Genomic DNA, 18,349 nt, shown 5'->3' on the forward strand with positions numbered 1-18,349 from the left:
GAGGACGCCAGGCGGTCCCTCCCGCCAATCGCCGCGCTCGTCCGCGGGGAAGGCCCGCCCCCGGCCGACAGGCCCCGCCCCCCGGCCGTCGCGGGCGGAAGTCGCTCGGCGAGGCCGCCGGAAGCGCGGCGGGGCCCCTTCCTGCGGTCCGCGGCTTGGACGGCTCTGGCGAGCCCTCCTCACGCCGTTCCGCTCTCGCGGCCGCCGGCCCCGCCCCGCGCCTTCGCCTCCCCTCGCCGCGCCATGGCCGCGGCGGCCGGGGACGGCGCGGCCAAGCCGCTGCAGAGCGCCATGAAGCTGGCCCACGGGGCCATCGAGCTGGACACCGGCAACCGGCCTCGGGTGAGGCGGCGGGCGGGCGCCGCAGGGGCCGCGGCGGGGGCGGGCGAGGGCCGGCGGCCGCCTGTCCGCGGGGACCGCGGCCGTCCGCACCCGGCGGCCCTGGCTCCGTCTGGCCGTCTGTGCCGAGTCCGCGGCGGGTGAGGGCAGTGCGAGAGGCCGCGGCGCCCCTCCACGGCGGGGGCGAGGGGCCGTTCCGAGTCGGAGACCGGTTTAGTCCGAGAACGGAGTCGGACGCGGCTGAACGCCGGTTCACTCCCGGGCAGCTGGGTGCGAGGTCGGGAGGGGGGGGCTCGGCCTGTCACTGGAAGGCGTGCCGGAGGACGCCAAGGGAAGCGTGGCGGCCAGCCTCGCCACCCTGGGCACACCAGGAGGGAAGGCGTCCGCGCGATCCTACTTCTCCAAGTTGGTTTTCCAGGGCAGCATCAGTTAATTCAACAGCTCACACAGCATACCACGGTACCTGCAGCCCCGAAATCTGAAGGGCCAGCGTTGGTTATCCTCGGCTTGTGTGTACGCTGGAAATACACTGGGACTTGGAATAAGGGATTTCCCAGGCCCAGTGGCCAAAAGTGAGACTATTGTCAGGCTCCGGTGGCCCACCCTATAATCCGAACTACTCAGGAGGCTGAGATCTAAGGGCCGAGTTTCCTCGTCAGCCCAGCTAGAAAAGCCGTGGGACACTTACCTCCAACAAGCTATTCAGAAAAAGGGGGAGTGGCACTGTAGCTCAATCTGTGGAGTGCTACTAGCATTGCGTACAAAGAGACTCAGAGGGGCTAGGAGTTTGGCCTAGTGGTAGAGTGCCACTTCTGGCCCTGGGTTTGATTCCTCATACCACATACACAAAAAAAGCCAGAAGTGGCACTGTGGCTCCCCACCCACCCCCAAAAAAATAAAAAGTGACACTATGATTTGGAACCTCATTCCCTCTTTAGCCTCCAAGGAAGTACTTTTCTTAAGCCATGGAATGAATGGTTTTTGAGTTTCACAGGAAGGAAACTTGTACAAAGTGATAAATGACAGCAACCACTGGTTTGCTTCCCTAGGCCCTTAGAATAGAGTGCAGGTCCTTCCTAGAGAGAAAGTCTACAAGAGACAGGTCCAGCTAGATCCAGTAGAGATGCTGTGTGAAGTTCTCTGACTTTGATGCTGCCTTCTTTTCCTTTGAGGCTGTCTCTGTTTCAGGCAGACTATCACTGAGCATGGGAGGTGAGGTAGGAATTCTCTGTTATACAGCTAACCAGTGCAGCCTAAAAGTCCTTTAGAAGCAGTGTGTTTCCCACATGGACACCAGGCCAGCATGATGCAGTTCCTCTCCCTTCTGTTGTCCTGACCCTTGCTGTTCTGTTCCTTGGATGCAGGAGGCATACATGGAGTACCTGAGGAGCATCCACTACATTTCCCAGGTGTTACTGGAGGAAGTAGAGACAACTAGAGGTGGGTGCTCAGGTTTGCCTCTCTTCTCATAAGGTCATTTGGTAGGCACTTTGGCCCTTGTGGGTCCTAGGTCTGGGATGGTATCTCCTTTAATTTTCTAGCCTGGTGGAAAAGGTGTGACAAGATACCAGTGAGTGACTGGGGTGGGGCAAGACTATGAGTACTGAGCTGCATAAAGATAGAAGCATTCCATCTGGAGAGACCTACTAAGACCTTGTGAAGGAAGCAGATATTCAAGTGGTAGAGCTGAAGAGCTCAGGAGCAGAGCCCAGGCTCAGAGTTCAAGTCCCATGACACACACACACACACACACACACACACACACACACACACACACACACACAAAGGAAGCAGGTATGATAAGGCTCTACCCCTTGGGTAGAGCTAGTGCTGTTCCAGTGTGGAGGGAAACTCATGGAGGCTTTGAACTTTATAGGAATGGCCAACATGAGAGCAAAGATATGGAAAGACTGTGGTGAGGGCAGCAGGCAGAACAACCGAGAGCAAGCCAGTGAGACTTGCTGGGGACGGATGTTAGCTTCTGGCAGCAGGGTGACTCTGGTCTGAGGGTGGGGCTAAAGCAGATTGTGTAAGGAGAATAGTGGCTTCCACTGTAACCTGGTTAAGTCTGAGGAATAAGCAACACACTGGACTTAGATGAATAGCTAGTGGACAGCACAGCGGCTCACGCCTGTCATCCTAGAGGATCAAGGCTCAAAGCCAGCCCGGGCACAAAAGGACCTGAGACTCTTATCTCCAGTTAACTTCTAGAAAACGGGAAGTGGGGCTTGGCTCAAGAGTAGAGTGGTAGTCTAGAGCTGAACAGCTAAGGGACAATGCCCAGACCCAGGGTTAAGGGCGGTAGCCTTGAGCTGAAGAGCTTAGAGACAGTGCCCAGGCCGAATTCATTTCAAGCCCATGACCCACAAAAAAAAAAAAAAAAAAAAAAGGAAGAAGAATAACTAGTGGTCATCCCTGATCCACTGGGTAAATGAGATCAGCTGAGCTCAAGTACCCCATGATTGACACATTGGGATAAAGGGCTGGCAGGAGGACCCCCAAGAAAAGGTGACATCTCAGAGGACAGAGAAACCTAAATGGCCTGCCATCTTTGGCAAGGTGAGGATGGGTAAGAGCAGTTTTTGGAGGAATTGAGGGGCTGAAGTAGATAAGGAATGAAGGGGGAATGGAGTCTATAAGGGGGAGAGGGGCAGGTATTGCTATAAAGAGAGGACATAAGTCCAGAACTGGGGTTGACCAGGCCCAGGGTGTCAGCTGTATCTACCAGAGTGGACAAGTGGTCCTGTGGAAGAAAAGAGCCCCTCTAGGTAGAGGGGCTCCCTTTTACACTTGCAGTAAGGTAGATCTTTGACCTACACATGACCACTCCCAAGGGTGCTACACTTGCAGACAGGTCCTGTGAGGGGTGCAGACCCCTGATGCTGAGGCCAGGGGCAGTGAAATGCTGAACTGGCCAAGCACAGCAGGTACATGGTCCTGAGCCCAGAGGCAATGATCAAAGATGAACAAAGAGTATCCTGCCCAGTTTTCCACTTTCTTGTCATTCTTACCTCAGCCAATATCTGATTCCTAGTAAATCTGACTAACCAGTCCTTTTGTCCCTCCTTCAGAAACCGGGGAACCTGTGCTTCCTGACACACCAAAGATGCTGAAGCTGGCTGAGCAGTGTCTGGAAAGGGCTCGGTCAACTGCTGCCAAGCTGGGTGGGTTTCCAGACAAGGGGTTCTCCCAGGCATCCCCAGTTAGCATCTGTTTTGTCAGATAGGGAGCTGATGCTAACCCCTGGCTGTATATGGTTTGTAGGGAAAACACGCTTAAAGCCAGCCGTGCCCGTGGCTCCTCCAGTCCCTTTGCCCACCAGCCGCCACCGCCGGGTATGTTCAGATGAAGGAGGGAAGCTTTCTTCTTTCCTGCCACCCGAGATCTTCCAGAAGCTGCAGGTGGCAGAGTCACAAACCTTTAAGAAGTAAGATGGGCAAAGTGGGAGACGCTTGGAGCCCAGGGTTGGGTGTAGAGGTAAAGCAAAGTGAGCTCCCACAGGAAGCCTGGTTACAGTGGGTGCCGGGGCCTACCGGCAGCAAATTGGAGTTCCTGAAATAGGGGGCAGGGACTGGAAAAAATAGAAGAGAGACAAACACATCGGGTCCAGGAGGTCTGCAGCCCAGGCAAAAACTGCCGCGCCCCGTTTATTCTCAACTCAAAGCTTATATCCCTTCTTGAGACCAGGGTACTGCCAGGTGTTACATCCAGATGGTTAATCAGGGAACTGTTGGGAGTTACATTCATATGGTAAATCTCAGATCAATTGAACAGGAGAAGGCCAAAAAACAATAAGACAATCAAGCAATTATCTGATGCAAATCAAAGTACAGTTTGATTCCACTCTTGCTCCCAACAAGTGGGTCCCAGGGTAGAAGCACCCTTTCTCCCGGCAGAAGCAAGCTCTTAGGAAGGAAGTACATTCTTCCATCTTTGAATTAATAGCATACGGAGCCAAACAAAAAAGGAAATAAACAATGAGGAAAAGATAACAGACACAGACTTACTAAAGTCTCTAGCTAAGCACAGATTAAAACAACTCTGTGTTTAGATATGTTTGAAAATACCTGACAGGGCTGGAAATGTGGCTTAGCTGGAAAGGCTTAGCATGCATGAGTTCCTGGGTCTGATTCCTCAGTACCACATTAATGGAAGCCCCAGGACCGGCAAAAAAAAAAAAAAGGCTGTAACTCAGTGCCAAAGCACTTGCCTAGCAAGCACAACCTCCCAGGTTTGATCCTCAGTATTAAAAAAAAAAAAAAAAAAAGGCTGGGAGTTTGGCCTCGTGGTAGAGTGTGTGCCTAGCAGACATGAAGCATTGGGTTCGATTCCTTGGTACCACATATATAGAAAAAGCAGGAAGTGGTGCTGTAGCTCAAGTGGTAGAGCTCTAGCCTTGAGAAAGCCCGAGGACAGTGCTCAGGAACAGTGCTCAGGACCTGAGTTCAAGCCTAGGACTGCAAAAAAAAAAAAAAAATATATATATATATATATATATATAGTTTGGCCAGGAGTTTGGCCTAGTGGTAAAGTGCTTTCCTAACATGCAGGAAGATGGGTTTGATTCCTCAGTACTGCATACACAGAAAAAGCTGGAAGTGGTGCTGTGGTTCAAGTGGTACAGTTCTAGCCTTAGAAAGCCCAAGGACTTTACAAGGAAACAAAGAAAGAGAAAAATACCTAAGCAAAGAAGTGTGAAGTTGCTGGTGGTTCCCGTCTCTAATCCTAGCTACACAAGAACCCCGCTGAGGTATGAGGATCTCTGGCTGAAACCAACCAGGCAGATAAATCTTTGAGACTCCAATTAACTGGCAGAAAACCAAAAGGGAAAGTGTGGCTCAAGTGATAGGTCACCAACCTTGAGTTGAGAAAAGCTAAGCAAGTGTAGAGAGGGGAGGGAAGGGGAGAACCAGTAATGGGACTTGAATTCAGTGCCTGGGCACTGTCCGTGAGCTGCTTTTGCTCAAGGTTAGCACTCTACCACTTGAACTACAGTACTACTTCCAGCGTACTACCAGCTTTTTCTGTTTATGTGGTACTAAGGAATCAAACCCAGGGCATCATGCATGCTGGGCATGTACTCTACTACTAGACCACATTCCTAGCCTTGAAAGTTTTTTCTTCTTGTCAGTCGTGGGGCTTGAACTCTGGGCCTGAGTGTTCTTGAGCTCTTCAGCTCAAGGCTACCACCCTATCCCTAGAGCCACAGCCCCACTTCCAGTTTTCTAGTGGTTAATTGGAGATAAGAGACTCAGGTGTGAGTCAGCAGGCCAGGCTCCTGAAAGTCTCCCTCCACCCCCACCCTCTGGTTGTAAGGCTTGGACTCTAGGCCTGGGAGCTATCCCTGAGTTTTTCAGCTCAAGGCTACTGACTTGCCCCTTGAGCCACAGCCTCCACTTCTGGTTTTCTAGTGGTTAATTGGAGTTTCATGGTCTTTAGTGCCGGGGCTGGCTTTGAACTGTGATCCTCAGATCTCAGCCTCCTCAGTAGCTAGGATTACAGGTGTGAGCCACCATGTCTGGCTTCCTGAAAGTATTTTTAAAAACTAGTTGGAGCCGGGAGCATAGCTTAGTGATAGGGTGCTCGCCTAGCATGCACGAAGCCCTGGGTTCGATTCCTTGGTACCACATACACAGGAAAAGCTGGAAATGGCATTGTGAATCAAGTGGCAGAGTGCTAGTCTTCAGCAAAATGTGTCCAAGGACAGTGCCCAGGTCCTGAGTTCAAGCCCCAGAACTGGCAAAAAAACCCAACTAGTTGGGAGGGACTGGGAGTGCTTGCTTAACATGCATGAAACCCTAGGTTTGATTCCTCAGTAACACATACACAGAAAAAGCTGGAAGTGGTGCTGTGGCTCAATTAGTAGAGCTCTAGACTTGAGAAAGTTCAAGGACAGTGCCCAGGGCCTGAGTTCGACCCCTAGATTGGGGGGAAAATTTAAAAAAGTAGTTGGGAATAAAAATAAATTGTATTTTTTGGTGGAAGTCTGCAGAGACAACAAAAATTAGTGGATAGGCCAGACTTATCAATGTTATATGCCTGATATTCCAGTGTAAATTTGAGGCCAGCCTTGACTATTTGTTAAAATAGATAAAAGAAAAAAAGAAACTAAAAGAGAGAAAGTATGTAACAGTAAAAAAGAATAAATTGTCAATATATATCCAGGATAAATGACAGAAACAAGACTAAAAACAAGAAAGCTAGAATGCCTAACATGTTTCTTCGTGTTCTAGAGAAAGGCATTATTTGAAAATAATAGTTTTCTTGAACTAACAAAGGATAACAAGATAGAAGCTCAGAGAACACTGCAGATGAACTTAGGCTCTTCTCCCGCCCTAGTCAGTGCCTCTATCTGCCTGGTTCCTAGCCTCAGGTTGGGGATAGACTTCAACTCCAGAATGGACTCTCCCTTCTTGGTTTTGTTTCTCCCCACCCCGTCCTCTCACCAATCCTTGAAGCAGAGAGATTTGCTATACCTTGCCAAGTGAAAACATTTCACTGGAAGACTTTTGTGGGTTGCCAACAAATCTCTGTTGACTTATGCAGAGCTCCATGTTGCTGCAACAGATAGATAGCTGATTTTCAAGAAGTCCAAACGCCCAGCTTCTCTTGAGTCCAGAGTCCTGAAAATACCAAGGCCCGTATTTCAGCTGATTACAAAAGACAAGTGCTTCTAATCACTCAGTCAGCCTCTGCCCATTCTTTCCTTCTGGTCTGAAAGTGAGGTCAGGAAGAAAAGGTGAAAGGAAAGTTTTCAGAGCACTCCTGGGTTCCCAGGGTGTGGATGGCAGCTTTGTTACTATTACCAGGGAGCTGACACCACTGGAAGAGGCCTCTCTGCAAAACCAGAAGTTGAAGGCCACATACGAGGCTAGGATGGCCCGTCTGGACCCCAGCCAGGCTATTCAGAAGACTTCACTGGTGAGTAGCCCTCAGCGCACTTGGAAAATGGTCCAGGAATAGGTTATAATGGGGTCGTACTTCCTCCTCCTCCTCCTCCTAGACACTGTCTCTGCAGCGGCAGATGATGGAAAATCTGGTAATTGCCAAAGCCCGAGAGGAAACAGTATCCTTGGGGCAGTGGGTGAGGGAGAGCATGGAGCATGTGAGGGATAGGAAAGACAGTTCCACTCAGTCAGACGCAGCCAGCCCTTGACTCTGCCACCTCAGCTCCAGCGGAAGATGGAAGAGCGCCGCCTCCGGCTCCAGGAGGCTGCCAACAGGTACATTTCCCCCTGCCTCACAGGCCATGGTGGGAGGCCTGGCAGGCCTTCCCTGTGTCCACAGGGCCTTCAGCTTTCTGTGCTCCTCCCCAGGCGGTTCTGTAGTCAGGTTGCTCTGACTCCCGAGGAGCGGGAACAGCGGGCCCTGTATGCAGCTATCCTTGAGTATGAGCAAGATCATGTGAGTTCTGCTGGTCCTAGCAGGGTGGTGGCAGAACCAGGGTCACCTGGAGTTTTGTCTTCCCTGCACCCCAAGGAAGATCCCAGCACAACCCTTGCAGGGGTGAGGGTATCCATGGTGGGGACCTGCTTTGCTTTCCTCCAAGGCTCCCTGTCCTGCAGGACTGGCCAAAGCACTGGCGAGCCAAGCTCAAGAGGAGCCCAGGGGACCTGTCGCTGGTGACAAGCCTGGTCTCCCATCTGCTGAGGTACGCTGGGCTCCACAGACCCCATTCTCCAGGCTTGAGCTCCTTACCCTGGTTCTGGATGACACAGACAGAAAGAAAGGAGAGTAATTAGGAGGGGAGGGAGGAAGGCATAAGGGACCGCAGTCATCAGAGACAGAAGGCCACTGGGGCACCAAGTAGGCTAGTGCCTACTTGGGCACCTGGGCTGGCCTACTGTCCCTGCACAGGGGCAGGAAGGCCACACACTGGGGCTGGGCTGATGAGGGCTGCGCTGATGGCTTTTACTTGGCTTTGTTTAGCTTCCCAGGTTGGGGCAAGTTACACTTTGTGATGTCCACTAACAGGAAACTACGGGATTCACATCTCTACAATTGTTCATAGTAGGCCAACTTTATAATCCATAGATAGATGTCACAGACAAGGGCCAAAGGCTGGTATCAGGGACTGGAGACTGGTCATTAGATGACAGCAGGTCCCCCTGGTGCATGCTGTGCCAGGGTGAGAGGAGTGAGCAGGCGGTGGTGTACACCTTCCCGTATGGCCTCCTTAGGGTCTTTGCTGCACTTGTTCCTCTCCTTGCAGTCTTCCTGATCACCCAATCTCACAGCTCCTAAAGAAGCTCCAGTGTGCGGTGTACAGCGCTCTGTATTCCATTGTAAGCCAGACTGCCGTCAGTGCTGCACCTGCTCCAGGCTGCTGCTCCCTGCCGCCAGAGGCCGACAGATTGCTGGCTCCGGGTAGCCGGCGGCTCCGGTCCTCCCAGAGTCTTTACTGCATGCTGTCTCCACCAGAGCCCAGCATAGCCCCAAGGCCTCAGGATGGACCCACTGCTGCCCCTTCTATTCCCCAACTTCACCCTGGTCCCCTGGAGAGAGGGGTAGACAGCAGCTCAGCCAGGCCTCCCTCACCCCTGGAGGATGCCTCATCCCATCTGCCAGACAAAGACAGTTCCTTTGAGGACCTGGAACAGTTTTTGGTTACATCTGAGAGGTGGGGTCGGGGCCCTGGGGTGCACCCTGAGCCACAAACCCCAGGAGCAGAGAGGAAGCCCCTGCTGGAACGACTGAAGACCACAGTGAAGGACATACACAATGCCATTGGTGAGCCATAGGGCACTAGCACAGGAGCTACCGTCACTGGATCTGTCAGCTAGCAAGTGCAACTTGCCAGTGCCCTATCCTCTGTCCCTCTGTGAGGCCACACTCTCAGTTAGTAGAGCAGGCCCTGACCTGCCCTAGTCTCTCAGACAGTGGGTGGGTATGGGCTGGTTAAGACAAGTGGAAGAGCCAGGCAGACTCTCCTCCCCATAGAGCCAAGCCACTGCCTGTAGCTGAGCCACACAGAGGCTGGCTTGGAGCTTGAAGCTTCTAGAGGCAAGGTAGTAGTCCTGTCTAGACATGCCCAGCTCTGATTCTGGAGGCAGTGCAGGCAGGAGGCCTGTCTAGACATGCCCAGCTCTGATTCTGGAGGCAGTGCAGGCAGGAGGCCTGTCTAGACATGCCCAGCTCTGATTCTGGAGGCAGTGCCTGCAGGAGGCCTGTCTAGACATCCCCAGCTCTGATTCTGGAGGCAGTGCAGGCAGGAGGCCTGTCTAGACATCCCCAGCTCTGATTCTGGCAGACAGGCTGCTCTCACTGACCCTTCTGGCCTTCGAAAGCCTGAACACCGCTGCCTCCAAGGACCGCTGCCTGGCCTGCATTGAAGAACCCTTCTTCTCCCCGCTGTGGCCCCTGCTGCTTGCCCTCTACAGGTACAGCTCCCGGCCCAAAGGACCACTTCTAGAACCTCATGTCTCCAGGCCAGTCCCCCAAGGGCCTCAGACTTTCTAAGCAGTATCTGCTCTCTTCTGAGTTCCCATAGTGTTTCCAGTTTACAGGTGAACCTTGCCCACCTCTAAGCCTGGAGTTGGGCATAGTAGCTCTCCCCATGACTGAGCTCCAGGGACCACCAGCCACAGCCCTGCCTGTCTCTGGGGCAGCATTTCCAAGATGGCTAAGCCTGACCTCTCTCTACCCCAGGAGTGTGTACTACACACGGGAGGCTGCCCTGAGCAGGAGCATGGAGCTCTATAAGAATGCACCCCCTACTACCCTTGGCATCCCCACCAAGCTCCTCCCCCAGGACCCTGAGGCTAAGGGAACCAGCACCTACCCCTACTTCACTGCTGCCCAGGAGCTGGGCCTGCTGGTCCTGGAGAGCTGTCCTCAGAAGAAGCTGGAGTGCATTGGTATGGGAGGTTTGGTTGTCAGATTCAGATCGTAGTGGGTGGGTCGAGCCTGTGTCCTCCCCTCTGAGCTTCAGTCCCTTTTCCAGTCAGGTCCCCTAGAGGGAAGTCACCAGCTGTTACCATCCATCTACATCAGGAGGTGGGTGGGCCGTGCCAGGAAGGGCCAGGGCTGTCCAAGTCCCTAAGTGGGAGCAGCAGCACTGGCTCCCCACACACTGGACCCTGGGATCTCCATGTCCCTTCTGGGTCTTCCTGTTGTACCTCCAGACCTCTGAAGCCACCATTTCTGTGCCACAGTACGGACCCTGCGGGTCATTTGCATCTGTGCAGAAGACTACTGCCGCACCCAGGAGGCCAGGCCTGAAGCCGGACTCCAGCACCACACGCAGCCCCACTTGGCTGCCATGTGAGTCCCAAGATGGCCAAACGAGCACTGCCAAGGAGGGCACTAGCATGTGTGCTGTGCTCTCACAGGCCTTAGGACAACGGGCCTGGCTGAAGGACTCCAGTGGCCCAGCTTCTCCATGAGCATCACCAGATCTTGTCATCTCAGCACAGTCCACTCTACCGAGAGTGGACTCAGGCAGGGCCAGGGTCTCTGTCCCCACCTCTGTGCATTCCAGAATGTGGAGCCAAGGTTTTTTTTTTTTAGGGACCAAGGTCCCTGGCTAATAGGGTGATAAACAGGGCTGTTCTTGTCAGAAGCACACACTTGGACTCCCAGGTAGATACCTAGAAACTGCAGAGTAGGTACCAACTCTGAGGCCCCTCGGATCTCGGGAAGGGCCCACTAACTGCACTAACCTCCTAACATGGGGGTAGAGGAGTCCTGAGGTCACCAGCCTGGGCCTACCCCAGCTCCTCTGAGCCTCAGCTGTAGCCAACAAACTTCTGGACTAGAGTTGATGTCCCCTCAGTCCATTCATGAGTTCTGCCTCCTGCTGCTCTGCTTGAGAGAAAGGGTTAATTCTGAGGCTGCCATTCCAGGTAGGGGTCTGTAGAATTAGAGCTGAGTGTGAACTCTGGAGCTCCCAACAGGGAGAAAGCAAGTGCTTCCTGCCCCTCCCTCAGGTCCTGCTGTTAGTCCCCTCACTGCAGGGCCAGTGGACAGGAACCCACCAAGTTGGCCTTCCCACCCCACTCCCCGCCCCTAGACGAAGCCCATCTGAGAAGCCATTGAGGTGGCATATGTCCCTGCAGTTGGCAGGACCCTGAGAAGGTGGGTGGAGTGTTCCTGGCCTGTCAGGGAAGGGTGAAACCCAAGCTGAATTCTAGATTCTTCCTTGCTCCTCGTTCCCCTCAGAACATCACCTGTGGCCCCCCTGCCCCCAGTGCAGTTAGACCCCTTCTCAGCTGACCTCTGGTTTTAGCTTCCTTCTTTCCCTAGGCTCCTGAAAACCTGGAGAAGTGAAAAGGGCTGTAGTGTATCCAGGTCTGCCCTGGCTTCCACTTAGAGACAGTGTCACCATGGCCAAGAGGTGTCCTGTACACCTGGTGAATGTACTGCCAGGACTGCAACCTGCCAAGCCGAGAGTCCTCCAGGGGAGCAGAGCAAGAGGCCTTTCTGGCCCTAGATGCACCAGCCTTTGTGTTTTTGCTCAACAGTGGTGCTGATGACCTGCTACCAATCCTGTCTTTTGTGGTGCTAAGGAGCGGCCTCCCCCAGCTGGTGTCAGAATGTGCAGCCCTGGAGGAATTCACCCACGAGGGGTAGGAGTTCAGACCAGTGGGAGGGCAAGGGAGATGTGCCATCTCATGGTTGGGGTCTCTGCGGGGAACAGCTGAACTGTTTCTACAAGGAGACCTCACCCCAAACCTAAGTTAGGCAGTAACAGGCCCTGAGGGCCGCGGCAGGCTTGCCAGCCCCGTCACCTTTGGGCAGCATGGGACTCACACCTGTGTTCCCCACAACCCCTGCTTAAAAGACTGGAGAGAAGCTGAAGGGGTGTTCCCCTGAGTCACGGGCTCCAGGGAGAAAGCCCGGGCCATTTCCTGACAACCTCAGCTCTGGTCACACAGTCCCAGGTCCTTCCCCAGAGGGGCAGTGTTGTGTACCCACTAGGTGACACATGCTCTGAAACCCACTTCTATTCAGGTACCTGATTGGCGAGGAGGGCTACTGCCTGACTTCACTGCAGAGTGCCCTGAGCTACGTGGAGCTGCTGGCCCAGGGTGCCCTGGGCAGGTAGTGAAGACCAGACCCCAGAGCCAAAGGAGCCAGCGATGGCTGAGGACTACTCAGTGGCTTCCATGCTGCTCTGCACAACTGGCACTGGGGCACTATGGGGAGGGTGGCTATTACTCTAGCCCCTGACCCCAGAGGCCTGGGGCCACTCCACTGCTGCCTCCCAACATCATTGGACTGAGTGAACTTCGGTGCCCCGCTGTGCTCTGTCCTTTGCTGGCTCTTGAGGCACTTCATGAAGGGAAGCTGCAGCTACTGCACCGCAAGACCTGCACACTCCTGATGGAGCCTCCTGCAGGGAGTGCAGGTTAGCCTTGGGCATGGCTATGAATCAGGGCTGAGAAGAAGCAAGGAACCTGACCAGAAGCAGAGACAGCAAGTCTGGTTTGGATTCCTCTGGTCCTTTGCAATAGTCAACATTTGAGGCTTGTGAGAGTTGAGGATTGAGACTGGGCTGGGAGTTTGCCCTAGTGGTAGAGGGCTTGCCTAGCATGCATGAAGACCATGGTTCAATTCCTTGGTTACCATATACATAGAAAAAGCCAGAAGTGGCCCTGTGGCTCAAGTGTAGAGCTCTAGCCTTGAGAAAGCCCAAGGACAGTGCTAGGCCTTGAGTTCAAGTCCTGGAACTGGCCAAAAAAAAAAAATAATAATAATTGAGAATGCTACCCAGGAGGCCTGGGCACTGTCAGGGTGAGGCTGTGCTGTTTGACTGGTGGTGACGGCCTTGCTTCTCTGCTCATTTGTGGCCGAGGAGTCCTTGCTCCAAAGCCTGGGGCTCAGAGTTCTTCAAGGTGTTCTTGGCCATCCTGGCAGGGGATGTGAGCCATGGTTGAATGGTGGCCAGTGCTCATGGCTGTACAGCCTCTCCCAGGTCAGTGCAAGCCCAAGGGTCAGCATCTGACCCTTACCCAGTGTACCACCAAGTCAGGATAAAATAAAGATGATGTTCTGTTTGAATTGTGTGACTTACTCGGTCCCACCCACTGGCCAGGAAGGAATCTGGAGGCTGGCATGAGTACCCTTCGCCACCTGCAGAACCAGTAGGAATAGATGCTGAGAAGCCACAGCATCTGCAGGCCCCTTGCATCTCCTGTAGCATTCCTGGCCAAGGCAGGTGTGAGCTTCCCCCTCTTGAAAGTGTAGCTCTGCAGAGCATTGGTGGGAGACGGGGTTGGTTGTCATACCCTATAGTCCTGAGCCCACCTGTCCCCAGGCAGGAATTCCCATCCAGCACTGGAACAGAGCAGCCCTGCAGCATGCTGTCCTGTCTCGTCACCAGTTGACACAGCTCATCGTCCGGTGAAGTGTGCAGTCCTCCCGCCCTAGGCCTGGATCCAGGAAGGCTGCTGCTCCCAGGGTCTCCGGTCCAGCGCCGTGTTGGAGGCTATTGGGACACAACTTCAAGGGAACATGGATTGGGAGCCCGCGGTGTATTCGCAGCCCTTGGCTGGGTGAGGGACCGCTGAGGGGACCCGCTGGAGGGATCCAGAAGATGACCAGAGGGGCGGGGCAGCCCTGCCTTCCTGGGCCCCGGCCAGGCCCCGCCCACGCCCGCGCGAGCGGCGCCGCGCGAAGGCCACGCCCCTCGCGTCGGCGCGGCCGGGGGCGGGGCCGGCGTCGGGCGGAAGCCCGCCCCTCCCGACTCGGCTGACGGCTCCCGGTCCGGCGGGCCCGGGGCTTGGCGGGTGGGCGGCAGCCCTTCTCCGGGGAAGGGGAAGGGGAGGCCGTCGGTGTGAGCTGCACCCTGCCGGGAGGCCGCTCCGCCGGCCGGGGCGGCGCCGGGATGGGCAGCAGCTCGCTGTCCGAGGACTACCGCCTGTGCCTGGAGCGCGAGCTGCGGCGCGGCCGCGCGGGCGTGTGCGGGGACCCCTCGCTGCGCGCGGTGCTCTGGCAGATCCTGGTGGAGGACTTCGACCTGCACGGGGCGCTGCAGGACGACGCCCCGGCGCTGCTCACCGACGGCCTGTGGGGCCGGGCCGACCTGGCGCCCGCCCTGCGCGACCTGGCCCGCGCCTTCGAGCTCCTGGAGCTGGCGGCCGTGCACCTGTTCCTCCTGCCCTGGAGGAAAGAGTTCACCACCATCAAGGTAGGGCTGCGGCGCGGGCCCGGGCTCGGAGGGCGTCCCGCTGCGGGGCGGGGGCGCCCGCCTCCCCTCCTCCCCTCCTCCGGGTGCCCCGAGCCGGCCTGGCCCTCCCTGGAGCAGGGGGCGCCCGCCTCCCCTCCTCCCCTCCACCCCCTCCAGCCGGCCTGGCCCTCCCCGGAGCAGGGGGCGCCCGCCTCCCCTCCTCCCCTCCACCCCCCCCCAGCTGGCCTGGCCCTCCCCGGAGCAGGGGGCGCCCGCCTCCCCTCCCCCCCCCGAGCCGGCCTGGCCCTCCCCGGAGGAGGGGGCGCCCGCCTCCCCTCCTCCCCTCCACCCCCCCCAGCCGGCCTGGCCCTCCCCGGAGCAGGGGGCGCCCGCCTCCCCTCCTCCCCTCCACCCCCCCCCCAGCTGGCCTGGCCCTCCCCGGAGCAGGGGGCGCCCGCCTCCCCTCCCCCCCCCGAGCCGGCCTGGCCCTCCCCGGAGGAGGGGGCGCCCGCCTCCCCTCCTCCCCTCCACCCCCCCCAGCCGGCCTGGCCCTCCCCGGAGCAGGGGGCGCCCGCCTCCCCCTCCAACCCCCCCAGCCGGCCTGGCCCTCCCCGGAGGAGGGGGTGCCCGCCTCCCCTCCTCCGCGTGCCCCGAGCCGGCCTGGCCCTCCCCGGAGCAGGGGGCGCCCGCCTTCCCCCCCCAGCCGGCCTGGCCCTCCCCGGAGGAGGGGGCGTCCCGCTGCGGGGCGCGGATTGACTCGCGTGGGGCATTGCGTCACCGCGCTCGTGGGCGGGGCGCCCCCGCCGGTTGCTATGGCGACTCGCGAGGCGTCGCCGCGGCCGCCGCTGGGGACCTGCGGGCCCAAGGTGTCCCGCGACCCGCGACCCGCTGGGGACCGACGCGGAGCCTGGGCGGCCGGCGGGGCCGGGAGGATCAGCCTGGTAGGAAAGCCCGCAAGACCCCGGTTACCTCCAGTGAACCCACAGAGTGCTGCGCGGAGCTGAGATTAGAGAGGCAGAGGGTGGAAATCACGGAAAGCTCGGGGAAGGTGGCCAGGCCTGAGCCCGGAAAGGGCCTGGATCCAGGCCGGACCGCGACCGGCAGGGAGGGAAGCGCAGAGCACCAGAAGCGTAAAGCAGCATGGAGTAGCGCTCAGCAAGGCTTCCTGGGCCTAACTGGGCACCGAGTGATTCTGACCCTCAAGTCTGAGGACGGCCTGAGCTGTGTGTTTAAAGACCTTGTCTCAAACATGAAAAGGACCCACAAAACCCTGTTGGCCTGGTACCATCCCAGCACTGGACTGAACCGGGCATCAAATGAGCGGTGGGCCTTGGGGGAGGGCACCTGCCTCGTACGTACAACCCCAGCACGGGGGCAGGGCATCAGGAAGACAGACCCTGGCTGGCCTCAGGGACTAGAAGTACAGCTGTTGTGATTGCCAGTCCTGGGGCTTGAACTCAGGGCCTGGATGCTGCCCCTGAGCTTTTTTTTTTGCTCAAGACTAGCGCTGTAGTGCCCCGTACGCCTTACCAGTTTTTTCTGTGTATGTGGTACTGAGGAATCCAACTCAGGGCTTCAAGCACACTAGGCAAACCCTCCAGCCCTGTCGAGAGCGCTTGGTGTTGAGCCAGATGACAAGTGTGCTGTTTTGATCTATCATGTGAGCCACATCTCCACTTCCCAATTTTGGGTGGAGAATTGGAGATAGAGTCTCATGGTTGGATTTCCTGGCCCAGGAAAAGGCCGAAAGCTGGAAACTGTGGCACTCAGACCTCCGCCTCCAGAGGAACGAGGATCCCATAGATGACCCAGGAGCTGCCCGTCCGGGTGACTTATCTAACCAGGATGCGTAGGCTAGCGTCACAGGAGGCTGAGCTCTGAGGATCTTGGAGGTTCAAAGCAGCCCAGGCAGAAAAGTCTGTGAGGCTCATATCAGATTAACTTAACAAGCCACAGTGGAGCTTTGGCTCAGTGGCACGCTAGCCTTGAGCAAACAAGCTTAGGGACGGTGCTCAGGCCTGAAGATCCAGGACTGGCACCAGAACAGACATTACAATATTAACATCCAGGCCTGTCTTAGGTGGGTTAGACCAGGCTTGGGATGGGCAGGTTCAGAAGCTGGCCGGGCCACAGCAGGACTGAGCCTGGAGGGGCAGCCCTCAGCCACTCAGCCACTGGCTGTCCACTGTCCATCAGAGGGCGGACGGTCCTCGGCCCCACTTGACCGGGTCCCTCCTTTGCAGACCTTCTCTGGAGGCTACGTGCACGTGCTGAAGGGTGTGCTGTCCGAGGAGCTCCTCATTAGGAGCTTCCAGAAGATGGGCTACGTGCGCCGGGACAACCATCGCTTGATGGTGACTGCGCTGCCTCCTGCGTGCCAGCTGGTGCAGGTGGCCCTGGGCTGTTTTGCGCTTCGGCTGGAGTGCGAGATCCTGGGTGAGGTGCTGGCACAGCTGGGCACCAGTGTGCTGCCAGCAGAGGAGCTGCTACAGGCACGGCGGGCCAGTGGGGATGTGGCTTCCTGTGTGGCCTGGCTGCAACGGCGGTTGGCCCAAGATGAGGAGCCACCACCCCTGCCCCCCCGGGGCACCTCTGCATTCGGGGTCCCATTAGACCTGTACAGGGACCTGCAGGATGACGAGGGCTCAGAGGAAGCCAGCCTGTATGAAGAGCCCTCACCAGGACCAGACTCGCCTCCTGTGGAGATGACCTATAGGCCACCACTCTGGGAGCAGAGTGCCAAACTATGGGGGTCTGGGGGCCGGTCTTGGGAGCCTCCAGCTGAGGACCTGCCTGAGGCCAGCAGCCCACCCTATGGGGCCCTAGAGGAGGAGCTGGAACCCGAGCCCTCTGCCTTCTCCTTTCTCTCACTGTGCCGGGAGCTGAGTCGGCCTGAGAACCTGGCTATCCCTGATGTCCCTGGAAGCCCTGGGCAGGCCAGCCCCCGGCACAGCCAGGTGGAGGACGTACCAATGTCGGCCTATGGGCCTGTCCCTGAACCCCTGGGCTACCAAGCACACAACTGCCTGGCTCCTGGAGCCCTGCCCACCCTCTGTTGTGACACCTGCCACCAGCTACATGCTACCCATTGTGCAGCCCTGGCAGCGTGCCGCCCAGGTCACTCACTCCGTGTACTGCTGGGCGACACGCAGAGGCGCCTGTGGCTGCAGCGTGCACAGGTGGACACCCTACTATATGACAGCCCTGGGGCTCACCCCTAAGACCCACGAGCCCCAGGGTCAGATGTGTGCAGGAGAGTTTCCATGGTGCTTCTCTTGGGGAGTGGTTTGGGCTATGGGCTGCTCTGGCCCTTCTGTCCCCAGGGGAGTCCAGGCTCCACTCACGGGAAGCAGGGTAGAGCCTTCAACAAGTCATTCCAGTCTGAGGTGTCAGCCTTAGCTATCAGCAGGTCCTAAGATGTACTCACAAGGGACCTTCCCAGAAGTCTTTGTCCTCATGCCCAGAGGTGCTTGGTAGAGGGCCAAACCTGTCCCAAAGAGGGCCCCCCCCTTTCCCTGTAGAAGCCTACCCACGGCCCATGGCCCAGGACCCCCCCATGTGCCCGGGGTCCTGGCAAGGGCTAGGGAGTGAGGGGTGGGCTCTGTGAGGACCCTAAGGCTCTCCTGGCATCACAGCCTAGAGGTGCCCAGAGCTGTACAAGTCTTAACAGCAGCAGGTGCTGGCTGAGGAAAGGACTGATTCTCAGTACCCAGCTGCCTCACCAAGGAAGCTCCCAGTCCTGCAGCTGTTTAATGCCACTGCCTCCAGGTGGCACAACAGAGACAGACACAAAGGAGAACCATGGCCCTTATTCCCTTGGGGACAGCCTGGAGAGAACAACCACTGTTCTGCATGACCCTCAGCTCAGCCTGCTCGTGTCCCTACCCCTCACATACTCTC

At 56.9% G+C, this 18,349-nt stretch overlaps 2 protein-coding genes and 1 long non-coding RNA gene across 5 annotated transcripts; 2 read left to right on the forward strand and 1 right to left on the reverse strand.

The window, feature by feature from the left end:
• The first annotated feature begins 165 nt into the window (after positions 1-165).
• Vps9d1 (VPS9 domain containing 1) lies at positions 166-12,508 on the forward strand. Of its 3 annotated transcripts, XM_090357086.1 has the most exons (15): positions 167-342; positions 1,704-1,779; positions 3,411-3,503; positions 3,604-3,766; positions 7,149-7,260; positions 7,343-7,405; positions 7,510-7,562; positions 7,656-7,743; positions 7,905-7,990; positions 8,552-9,069; positions 9,590-9,719; positions 9,988-10,196; positions 10,494-10,602; positions 11,802-11,906; positions 12,292-12,508. In XM_090357086.1, the coding sequence occupies exons 1-15, from the start codon at positions 244-246 to the stop codon at positions 12,383-12,385; spliced, it is 1,998 nt and encodes a 665-aa protein (XP_090213212.1). In that variant the 5' UTR covers positions 167-243; the 3' UTR covers positions 12,386-12,508. The 3 variants fall into 3 exon arrangements, with proteins under 3 accessions (XP_090213213.1, XP_090213212.1, XP_090213214.1); XM_090357087.1 differs by lacking the exon at positions 7,343-7,405 and having other exon boundaries at positions 166-342; XM_090357088.1 differs by lacking the exons at positions 11,802-11,906; positions 12,292-12,508 and having other exon boundaries at positions 168-342; positions 10,464-10,580.
• Positions 3,966-13,788, reverse strand: LOC150046731 (uncharacterized). Its single transcript, XR_016539517.1, has 4 exons — positions 13,588-13,788; positions 10,121-10,291; positions 6,816-6,962; positions 3,966-4,066 (listed from the first exon to the last, which is right to left on the reverse strand). It is a non-coding gene; the product is annotated as an uncharacterized LOC150046731 (long non-coding RNA).
• A 215-nt stretch (positions 13,789-14,003) lies between these two features.
• Spata2l (spermatogenesis associated 2 like) lies at positions 14,004-18,089 on the forward strand. The gene is made up of 2 exons (XM_090357090.1): positions 14,004-14,470; positions 16,693-18,089. The coding sequence occupies exons 1-2, from the start codon at positions 14,168-14,170 to the stop codon at positions 17,668-17,670; spliced, it is 1,281 nt and encodes a 426-aa protein (XP_090213216.1). The 5' UTR covers positions 14,004-14,167; the 3' UTR covers positions 17,671-18,089.
• Positions 18,090-18,349: the final 260 nt, after the last annotated feature.

Source organism: Megascapheus bottae, chromosome 24 (assembly GCF_031878675.1).
Source record: "Megascapheus bottae isolate mThoBot1 chromosome 24, mThoBot2.hap1, whole genome shotgun sequence".
Lineage (NCBI taxonomy): Eukaryota > Metazoa > Chordata > Mammalia > Rodentia > Geomyidae > Megascapheus > Megascapheus bottae.

Excerpts from the sequence above, each read along its gene's own strand:
- Vps9d1 (XM_090357086.1), top strand. The coding sequence starts at position 244 with ATGGCCGCGGCGGCCGGGGACGGCGCGGCCAAGCCGCTGCAGAGCGCC. Across the intron at positions 7,991-8,551 it reads CTGGTCTCCCATCTGCTGAG|TCTTCCTGATCACCCAATCT; the intron begins GTACGCTGGGCT and ends CTCTCCTTGCAG. Across the intron at positions 10,603-11,801 it reads CAGCCCCACTTGGCTGCCAT|TGGTGCTGATGACCTGCTAC; the intron begins GTGAGTCCCAAG and ends TTTGCTCAACAG.
- Spata2l (XM_090357090.1), top strand. The coding sequence starts at position 14,168 with ATGGGCAGCAGCTCGCTGTCCGAGGACTACCGCCTGTGCCTGGAGCGC. Across the intron at positions 14,471-16,692 it reads AAGAGTTCACCACCATCAAG|ACCTTCTCTGGAGGCTACGT; the intron begins GTAGGGCTGCGG and ends CCTCCTTTGCAG.